The sequence below is a fragment of the Fragaria vesca genome, linkage group LG4 (genome assembly GCF_000184155.1).
Source record: "Fragaria vesca subsp. vesca linkage group LG4, FraVesHawaii_1.0, whole genome shotgun sequence".
Lineage (NCBI taxonomy): Eukaryota > Viridiplantae > Streptophyta > Magnoliopsida > Rosales > Rosaceae > Fragaria > Fragaria vesca.
The window spans coordinates 6,075,020-6,084,642 of NC_020494.1; the positions used below are offsets into that span (position 1 = coordinate 6,075,020).

At 42.2% G+C, this 9,623-nt stretch overlaps 2 protein-coding genes, 1 non-coding gene and 1 pseudogene across 3 annotated transcripts; 1 reads left to right on the forward strand and 3 right to left on the reverse strand.

The window, feature by feature from the left end:
- Positions 1 to 402: 402 nt before the first annotated feature.
- Positions 403 to 2,125, reverse strand: LOC101308961 (acylamino-acid-releasing enzyme-like). The gene is made up of 7 exons (XM_004297936.1): positions 1,956 to 2,125; positions 1,526 to 1,747; positions 1,291 to 1,421; positions 1,203 to 1,248; positions 1,015 to 1,089; positions 495 to 633; positions 403 to 432 (listed from the first exon to the last, which is right to left on the reverse strand). The coding sequence occupies exons 1-7, from the start codon at positions 2,123 to 2,125 to the stop codon at positions 403 to 405; spliced, it is 813 nt and encodes a 270-aa protein (XP_004297984.1).
- A 377-nt stretch (positions 2,126 to 2,502) lies between these two features.
- On the reverse strand, positions 2,503 to 3,758 carry LOC101306221. Its single transcript, XR_184439.1, has 2 exons — positions 3,415 to 3,758; positions 2,503 to 2,545 (listed from the first exon to the last, which is right to left on the reverse strand). It is a non-coding gene; the product is annotated as an uncharacterized LOC101306221 (transcript).
- Positions 3,759 to 5,699: 1,941 nt separating this feature from the next.
- On the forward strand, positions 5,700 to 6,776 carry LOC101309247. The gene has a single exon (XM_004297937.1). The coding sequence runs from the start codon at positions 5,700 to 5,702 to the stop codon at positions 6,774 to 6,776; it is 1,077 nt and encodes a 358-aa protein (XP_004297985.1).
- A 2,582-nt stretch (positions 6,777 to 9,358) lies between these two features.
- Positions 9,359 to 9,623, reverse strand: part of LOC101309827 — a 9,662-nt pseudogene continuing 9,397 nt past the window's right edge.

The following is a 9,623-nucleotide window of genomic DNA, read 5'->3' on the forward strand; positions in this document are numbered from 1 at the left end:
ACACCACATTCTTGTCCAACATACCACTGGAAAGTACCAATTGTATTTCGTAACATACATAGCAGAGCTAGGACAAAAAAACTTAGGAAACCTAATTACCAAGGTTGTAGATATAAGTTTAAGGGTTGTCCTAAAAACAATAAAGTTGCAGTTGGAATCGTGGTTTTGGCCAGCTTATTATTGCAAATGGTCAGAGTAGTTCGAGCCTTCGTAAGAATAATTGTGGGTAACCCACATACCGTTACTACATACCAACACTCAAACAATTGTTGGGTAAGAATACCCTTAGCTCCACCTCTGGTAACCTAAATATCATTACAACATATTTCCATTTCACATTCAGTATTTTCACTTCAAATTTCTAGAATGTGAAATTTTGTCATGATCTCCATGGACAACAGGTTAAGCTCCGAATTGCACAAATGTGAATAGCTTAAAACAGCACAAAAGATTAAGTGAACTGAAATCAAACAGATAAAGGATGAAGAACCCACCACATCAACAACTTCCATAGATGAGCACGGCACTCCATCCACAGGCCAATCAATTTTGTGAAGAGAATCTGTAGCAGAATGTGCCCCGGAATCCACAGAACTTCTTGCCGATAAAAACAAAAGTAATTTGCCATCTGGGCTGGAAAAGTTACATTGATCATGTTTCAATTATAATGAGCCATAGTGTAGATAATGGTTCACAATCAGTCAATCAGCCATCAGTAACAATTCCAATAACTAGAACCATTCAAAATCTGCTTCTTAACGGACTCCCGTTTATTTGAAGATACCAATTTTAGTAATACGATTGCAGAAAGCAAGACATGTGGGAAAAATAAAGTTTCAGTTGTATCTAGGCTAGGCTAGCACTTCAAGGTAAACCTTGATATAAAAAGATTGTCTTATAGTAGGCAGATGCTTATTTGTTCCCAATCTGAAACTAAAGGAACTGTGCATAAGATACTACCGAAAGAATTCAAATAAAGACAAAACTATGTATCTGAGGAAGAAGGACAAATACCTGAATCTTGGAAAGAAAGCGCTACTAATGCTTTGCGTTAGATTTACCACAGGACAATCCTCAGTTGAATTATCTCTGAAACAATCATACACTCCAAAAATTATACATGTCTATGGATGAGGAATCTAAAAGTTTACATGCAGAAAGGCCCGGGCTAATTGGACATAACCATTCAGAAAGAAACTCACTTGATTTCTTGTCCATCAGCTTCTGATCCATAAAGTGGTGCCTTAACTGCATACAAAGCACAGGGTCTGTTATAACAATACACCATACCTAGCTTTCTGGTATCTGCTGACCACCCAACAAAAACCAAATATTGATGGGATCCACTAATTGGTGGGGCCCAAACAACTTGGCCAACACTCAAACGCTTTTCGATTCCTTTAACAGCTCGTGTCTCTCCACTGCATAGGATAAGACAATTCAAAATAAGTTTGCACTCTCAAGAAGAAATCTCTTTACTTTCATATACTGGTAATGAAGAAACTAAACCAAAAATTAACCAGACCTGTTAACATTTATGACAAAGAGTGCAGGTTGCCTTTTTCCAGCATAGGTTTCCCCCCATTCCTCCTCCCACTCCCCTTGGCCTTTCCAGTTGCCAAATTCCTTATCAGTGGAACTACCTTTCTTATAGCCCTGAAATGTAAATGTAGGCTTGGAGGGAGATGGCTCCTCAGCAACATAAGCGATGAGAGTTTCATCAGAGTTCCAAGAAATTCCCTGAAACCTGTTCCATTGAAAGATGAACTCTACTAAATCTCAAGAAATCTGGACAAACTCCTGAAGGACTAATGCTCAGAATTGAGGTACAAACTCTACAGCTAAACCCTAAACAAACTCTACAGCTAATCACTACAGGCACTGTCTAATACACAAGGCTGTCAAATATCATATAAATAATTCAATAGAAAAACTAAGATCACATGATCAATTACCAGCCATCAGTATATACTGAGCCATGAACAGTTGGGGGAATATGGAATTCCTTTTCTACTTGAGCTGGACCCCAAATTTCGAATTGACAGGGAGAGTCTTTTTCAGGATTACGAACTACAAGAAGCTTTGCACCTGATGGTGATGGTACAATTACAGAGACTCCCGTCATCTCAATAGGAAATGGGCCCCATTGGAAGTTCACCAATTTGCTACTTTCTTTCGAGATATGAGATGATAGAATAAATTTCCTGCTCTTGTTTGCCATAACGTTTGGTTGACTAAACGAGAACATTGCCTGGGAGCCATTTCCTGTACAAAGATCATGATTAAAAATGGTTGCTGGGCTTTATATTGGGGAGGAGAAACATATATATGCCTATATAAACATCAAAATAAGCTTGTGTTTAGAAAATGAGATATCGTACCACTGCCAGGTATTATCCATGCCTTGTCAATGCTGGCTATATTAGTGAATTCTTGAAGTAACCTAGACTGTGAAGCATATTCTTCCTCAGTTGTTTCATCTATTCCCAGGAGCAACTCCTTCGTTGGGCTAGCTTTAGAATCATCCATGGTTGAGAATCTTTTACTACAGATTAAATTGCAAGAATATCAATCAGTTACTAAAAACAATCAACAGAAAGTGTGGGAATATATCTCTCAATCAGGTATAACACTGATCACGAGCTTTCCTATTTAGCAAAACCATAATCACCTAGAACACATCTTTTCTTCCTAACATCCCCAAAAGTTGACAGTTTCAAAAAAGTAAACATGCCTAAGGATCACAGTTGAACAAAATTTCACTTTCTCGTTTGCCTTCAATAACACAAATGAAAGATAGCATGCCATTCTTCTTCCACAGAATCTAGCACTTGTATATTTTGATAGGGAAGCCAAGAACAAGACTAAGGAAAGCTCCAATGGTTATCAAACAGCCTATCACAAAGCAAAGTAAAAAACTTTGCAATCATATCTTCTCACTCTTTTTAATCCTATCATGATCAAATTCTACTTCTATTGGCACTACACAGCATTGCAAGATTTTCGGCTTCAGAAAATCTTCCAAGACAAAATTCTGGGTCACTAAAATTACTCCCTCTTCAATCTAAACTATCCATTCATACAAATTAATCCCTCATGAATCCACCCAGTGTGGTTTTACTACAATTTAGAATTGTTCAGTTATGCCCAACAATCAATCATCATTTCCAAAACTATGTATTGAACATCCAATCCCAAACACACCATGCACTGATCCAAGGACAATATATAGAATCTTGAACAGAGGAAACTGGTAAGTGGCAACCACAAAGTAACTCAAAGATTTAAACTTTCACCCAAACTGAAGGAAATGATCAATACCCAGAAACAAGAAGAATCAAAACAGTGAGCAAAAGCTATATATTTATATAAATATATGTATATATGAGACAGAGAAGGTTAGAGAGAGCTTACGTAGAGAGAAGAGAGCGAGAGAGTGTGGGAGTGGAAGAAAGGAGAGATATAATAGGAGGTGGAGGAGGGTATCTTGGAAGAAAGGCGTTGACGCACCAATTCAAGGTGGCATTGGCTTTGCTTAGTACTACTGCACTACCCATTATTGCTGCCTGACTCATTTTCTATGCAAACTCCACCTACGGCTAAGGTAAGGTTTGTGTATTAACTTGGGATACTTGAGTGGAGGATTGTGAATTTTGGGTTTCGGTCTGTCTGGGTTTGCCTGCTCAACTTTGAACTGGGCAGCAGCACAGAGAGAGAGAGAGAGTATGAATCATCCCACTCATTTCCAAAACATACTTCCTAATTGGTGAAAGTACCAGAGCTGAAGCTGAGCCATCATAAAAAAAAGTACCCAAAAACTTGTGTGATGGGTTAGGCTGGCGACAGAGCTAGCTAGCTGGTTTGGCCTTCTCTTTCTTCTTCTTCTCTCTAATTAAGCTCAGCTTTAATTGCATGAATCCGCCCTGTCATCTTCTCCTTCCTTCACTTTTACTCACACTCTGATCTCCCAGATTGGTTTGTTTATTCCTCTTTTCTCTCTGACTTTCCCTGGTAGCCCACCAACCGGAATTGATTACTCCATTTCATGTGGTAGTGTCATAACTCGGTCGAGATTCTATAGTTTTCGAGAGTTTCTCTATATTCTATCAGACCAGTTTGTCTGGTTCTGACTTGTTGAGCAGAGGTCTCACTTGTTGGTTGAATTTATCCCGACTCTTATTGGTGTCCTTGCCCCTCATGGATTTCGATATGGACGAGGAGGACATTATTATTGAAGACACATATGTCGATTTCGACAGTGGGTCGACTTCTCAAGTTTCGGATCTGGGGATTGACTTATTGGGTGTGCTTATCGCTAGAGCCAAGCCAAATACCTATGTGATTTCGGTGGGTACTGAGCAGTTGGCTAGGCGTTTGTTTGAAGGAGGCCCTTGGGATGTCAAGGGTTATTGTTTCTCTGTCCGGGTGTGGCCAAACAACACGACCTTAGATGAGATTTGTATCAACCGAGCGACTTACTGGGTTCAGGGTCATGCAGTGCCTAAGGAACAAATCACAGCAGAAAATGGAGTGAAAATGGCCAAGCTTTTGGGTGTCATTGAAGAGATTGAAGACCCTGCAATTGTTGGCAACCGAGGCTACTTAAGGGTAAGGGTTCTAATCAATACCAAACGCCCTCTTACCACTAGTCTTATGCTCCCTAGATCCGACGGAGCTCCTACTAAAATCAAGCTCAAGTATGAAAAGCTCAAAATCTTCTGTTTCAAGTGTGGTCGTCTAGGCCATTTGGCCATGGCTTGTAACAGACCTGTCAATCCTGAGAGGATCAGGAGGGGTATTGTGTTTAACAATGATTTAGTGGCGGTGGCTCCTCAGCGACCTGTCTTCACCCGGAATCCGGCAGTGGAAAGAAGGGAGATGAGGGGCAATACAGTAAGTGATGGGAGAATTTTGAATTCTTGGGATGTACAATGGGAAGGTAGGGGGCTGGCAGAGGGAGTTGGCATGTCAACGGGACTGGGAACCCTCGCCCAAACTCACCCCAATGCTTCCAACAGCCTGTCTGGCTCACGTGCTGAGATGTGTTTGTACCAGGCAGATACTTTTAGGGATGAGCTGGTTATTGGGCCATCCAGGACTTTGAATTTAGGTCTTTCCTCTCTTGGGCAGTCTCATCTTGGGCTTCGAAGGGAACAGACAATGAGATGGGCCTTTCACCAAACAGGTCAGATACAGAGTACTATTATTAATAATTTTATCCCCTCTTGTATTGCATTGGAAACTCCTACTAAAGGTAATGTGGCGGGGGATATACAATTGGGTGATTCTGAGCTGGTTGTTGGGCCCTCGGCCCATACTACTTCTCAGCTTTTATTGGATCAACAGCCTATTATTGAAAAGTCAACTGAAACTAAGAAAAAGAAGAGGGATCGGAGTAGTGTCGACACACTGAACAAGAAGCCTAAAGTCTCGCCCAGTCCATCTCTTCGACTTTCACAAGTTATAGGGAGAGGTCGTGGGCGGGGTCGTACTACTAGAGGGGGAAGAGGTAAACAAAATTTTCAGAAGGAATCTGGTATCACTGGTTTTCGGGATTGCACACAAGAGGATTTTGTGGGTATCGACTTGAATCACTCGACACAGGAAAAGTCTTGGTGTTTAAGCACTTCAAAGGTAACGGAGGATTCTTCCACCCTCCGCGGCTGTGGCGGTTGGCCGGGAACAGCTGCAAGCTATCAATGAGGACAATTTCTTGGAACTATCGTGGTCTAGGCCGCACCGCGACAGTCAAAGCGTTGGGTGAGATTATCTCTCGTCAAAGACCCAACATTTTATTTTTGTCTGAAACGCATAAAACTACTAGTTATGTGGAGAAGATCCGTAGGAAAATGAGATTCAGCCAGGGCTTCTGTGTTGACCCTATTGGGATTGCTGGAGATCTTTGCCTTTGGTGGGATGATTCACTGCTGATTAATATTGTCGACTTCTCTAAAAATTTCTTGGATACGATGATTACTTTGGTTGAAACAGGAGAGGTGGTCCGGGCTACTTTTATTTATGGTCCCCCTTATCAGGAGGACAAGGAGGATTTTTGGAATGAATGGTCTTTTAGGGACAAAGAGGACTCGACTCCTTGGTTGGTGATAGGGGATCTGAATGAATTACTCTCTCAGCAAGAACGTATTGGAGATGCAGATTGGGACTACCACAGACATCGTTTTCTGGGCAGTTTTATAAACTCGAACAACCTTTTGGATGTAGGCTTTTCTGGACCTGCGTTTACATGGACCAGGAAGGCATTTGGAAGGATTATACTTCAAGAGCGATTGGATAGAGCGCTTGTATCAGCAGAGTGGCTGGTTTCGTGGCCAAATTCTTCAGTTACTCACTTGGTCAGAGTAGGATCTGACCATTGTCCTATACTTTTCTCTTTGGGCCTTAAGGAGAATAGAATTGGGCCTGGTTTTAAGTTTGAGTCCTATTGGGTTGATGAGGTGGAGATTGTGCCTATTGTGAGGGCCTGTTGGGGCTTTGATTCTTCTAAATCCTATATTGATAACTGGAATTCCAATCTGACTTTGTGCGCTGCTAAACTAAGGCAGTGGCATCGTACAAGGTTTCCGGTACAGGTCAAGGAGGAAATCAAAGATGTCCTGCATGAACTCGAGGAAATTCAGTGTTCCGACCCTCTCGCTAATTGTGTGCGACAAAATGAATTGAATGCCATATTGGGGGATCTCTGGGAGCGAGAAGAAAAATATTGGCATCAAAGATCGCGAGTTGCTTGGTTGAAGGCTAGGGATTCCAATACCTGATTCTTCCATCTCTCTACACTAGAGAGGAGATGTCGAAACCGGATTCTTCACATCCAGGATGGTGACGGTGTTTGGGTTTCTGGAGAGTACAAGATCAGAAAGGCCTTTGAGAAGCAATTTATGGCTATTTTCACATCGGATGGCCCAAGGTATTGGGGGAACGCGATGGAAGGGGTTAGGAGTGTGATTACCGAGGAGATTAATCAGGATCTTATGGCCCCGGAATTGGAAGAGGAAGTCAGAGCTGCTGTCTTCAAGTTGGGTGCCCTCAAGGCTCCCGGTCCGGATGGATTTCCAGGTTTATTCTATCATAAGTACTGGTGTATGGTCAAAGATATTATCACTAGGACTACTTCTGATTTCCTTGAAGGCAGTGTTTGTTTGAGGAAGATTAACAAGACTCATATTGTTCTTATTCCTAAAGTGGAGGTGCCGGAGTTAACTACTTAGTTTCGACCGATTAGCTTGTGTAACAACTCCTATAAGATTCTTTCGAAGTTTATAGCTAACCGGTTGAAAACTTGTCTTTCCGGGATTATTTCGGTTAATCAAAATGTCTTTGTCCCGGGAAGACTCATTCAGGATAATATTTTGCTTGCCCATGAGACTTATCACTATCTTAAGTTGAAGCGGGAGGGTGGAAAACATGAGTTGGCACTCAAACTGGATATGGTAAAGGCCTATGATCGTGTTGAGTAGGACTTTTTGGAAGGGGCACTTGTCCGATTTGGCTTCTCGAGGGATTGGATTCGCTTGATTATGGCATGTGTCACTACTGTCTCTTTTGCTATTGTTCTCAATGGGAAGCCAGGACGGACTTTTTACCCTTCCCGGGGTCTTCGGCAGGGTGATCCCATATCCCCTTATTTGTTTCTATTGGTAAGTGAGGTTCTCTCACTCCGCTTGACTAAGTGTGTTGGGGATGGTAGCTTGATTGGGATTCGGTTGAGTAGAGGGGGCCCTATCATGTCCCATCTCTTCTTTGCGGATGATGCTCTCTTTTTTATCCGGGCTACCCTTGGAAATGCCTCGCGCCTTTCCCTAATTTTCAAGGATTACTGTACTGCTTCGGGACAAGCTTTTAGTCAGGATAAGTCTAGTATCTTTTTCTCTCCTAATTCCCCTGAGCAGATGGTTTTTCTCCTGTGTGAATTACTTGGTTTCGATTGTGTTGATGATCCGGGTAAGTACTTGGGTCTTTCTACTTTGTGGGGCAGATCAAAAAAGAAAGCACTTGGGTATATCAGCGACCGAATCAAGAGGAAGATGAGTGGGTGGAAACAAAATTCTCTTTCTTGGGCAAGAAAGGAGACTCTTATTAAGTCGGTAGCTATGGCTATTCCAGCCTACCCAATGACATGCTTTAAATTCCCAAAAAATGTGTGTGAGAGTTTCGATTCCCTCTTTGAGAACTTTTGGTGGGGGATGACTCCTAGAGGGAACAAAATTCATTGGCGAAGTTGGGATTTTCTAAGTCAACCTAAGGCTGATGGGGGTTTGGGATTTCAGAATCTTCAGCACTTCAATTTGGCACTCTTGGCAAAACAGGTGTGGAGACTTATGGAGAACCCTACCTCTTTATGGGCAGAGGTCCTAAAGTCTCGATACTTCCCGGATTGCGACTTTTTTAGTGCAGTGAAAGGTTATCGTGCTTCATGGAGTTGGTCTAGTTTATTAGAGGCCAGAGATATTATTCTAGCAGGTTGTTGCTGGCAGGTAGTTAATGGGTCCTCTGTTAGAGTATGGCAGGATAAATGGTTACCTAATCCTTCTCCTAGACTTCTGCCTTCTTCTACTGTGCCGCGACCTACTACCCCTATATTGGTTAATCAGCTAATTGATTAGGAGAGAAAGGTATGGGATTTGTCTGGTATTTTGGGATCTATTGGTATAGAGGTGGCTGAGCAAATTCAAGCAATGCCAATTGGTGAGATAGATGGTCAGGATCGACTCATTTGGCCCCAAGATAAGTCAGGGAATTATACTGTGCGATCGGGTTATATTTGGATTCATCACCATGAGGTATCCACTTCTAAGCCTATCACAGCAGCTAGTTCCTCATACCAAATTAATAAGATTATCTGGCCACTGCTTTGGAAGATTAAAACTATCCCTAAGGTACGCCTTTTTCTTTGGCAAGCTATCTCTGGTATTGGTGCTTCACAATATAATCTGTACCGAAGGAAACTAGCTACCAATTCTACATGCCAATTATGCGGCCAAGGTGATGAAACTTTTGAACATATTCTATTGCTATGCCCTTGGGCGACATCTGTGTGGTTCGGATCTCTTTTGGGGCTTAGGATCAACAAACAAAGCATAATCCATTTTGGCGAATGGTTTTTGAACACATTTCATTCCATCAGTTGTGCGAGTATTAGAGAAAAGTTTCTTTCCCTCGGCAGTGTTCTGTGCTGGCATATATGGAATTCTCGATGCCGTTTTCTTTATGATGGTGCCTCTTTGTCTCCGATAAGCACTATAACGGCTGCATGCGGGATGCACTCAGAGATATTGGCTGCTAACAGAAGGCCTCCGGTAGAGCCCCCAGATCCTGGCTCTAATCTGCCCTCTCTGGTTCACTAGAAGCCACCGGAGACGGGATTTCTCACAATCAATTGTGATGCTGGATGGTGTCCAAACCTGCATGCAAGACTTGGTACTGTTATCAGGGATCATAGATGTAATTTTGTGGGTGGAGCAGCTAAAGCCATCACCTGCTTATCTTCGGATCAAGCCGAAGCTGAAGCTGTCCTTCTTGGTCTTGACCTTGCCAAAGAATTGGGGCAACAACATGTTATTGTTGAATCTGACAACAAGACACTTATGGGGGATCTTATGGGTTTC

Bases quoted from the DNA above. Each gene is read 5' to 3' on its own strand.
- LOC101308961 (XM_004297936.1), bottom strand. From the start codon at position 2,125: ATGACGGGAGTCTCTGTAATTGTACCATCACCATCAGGTGCAAAGCTT. The intron at 1,090-1,202 runs GTGAGTTTCTTT...TGATTGTTTCAG, and splicing joins GCTGATGGACAAGAAATCAA to AGATAATTCAACTGAGGATT. The intron at 634-1,014 runs GTATTTGTCCTT...TAACTTTTCCAG, and splicing joins GCTTTCTTTCCAAGATTCAG to CCCAGATGGCAAATTACTTT.
- LOC101309247 (XM_004297937.1), top strand. From the start codon at position 5,700: ATGAGGACAATTTCTTGGAACTATCGTGGTCTAGGCCGCACCGCGACA.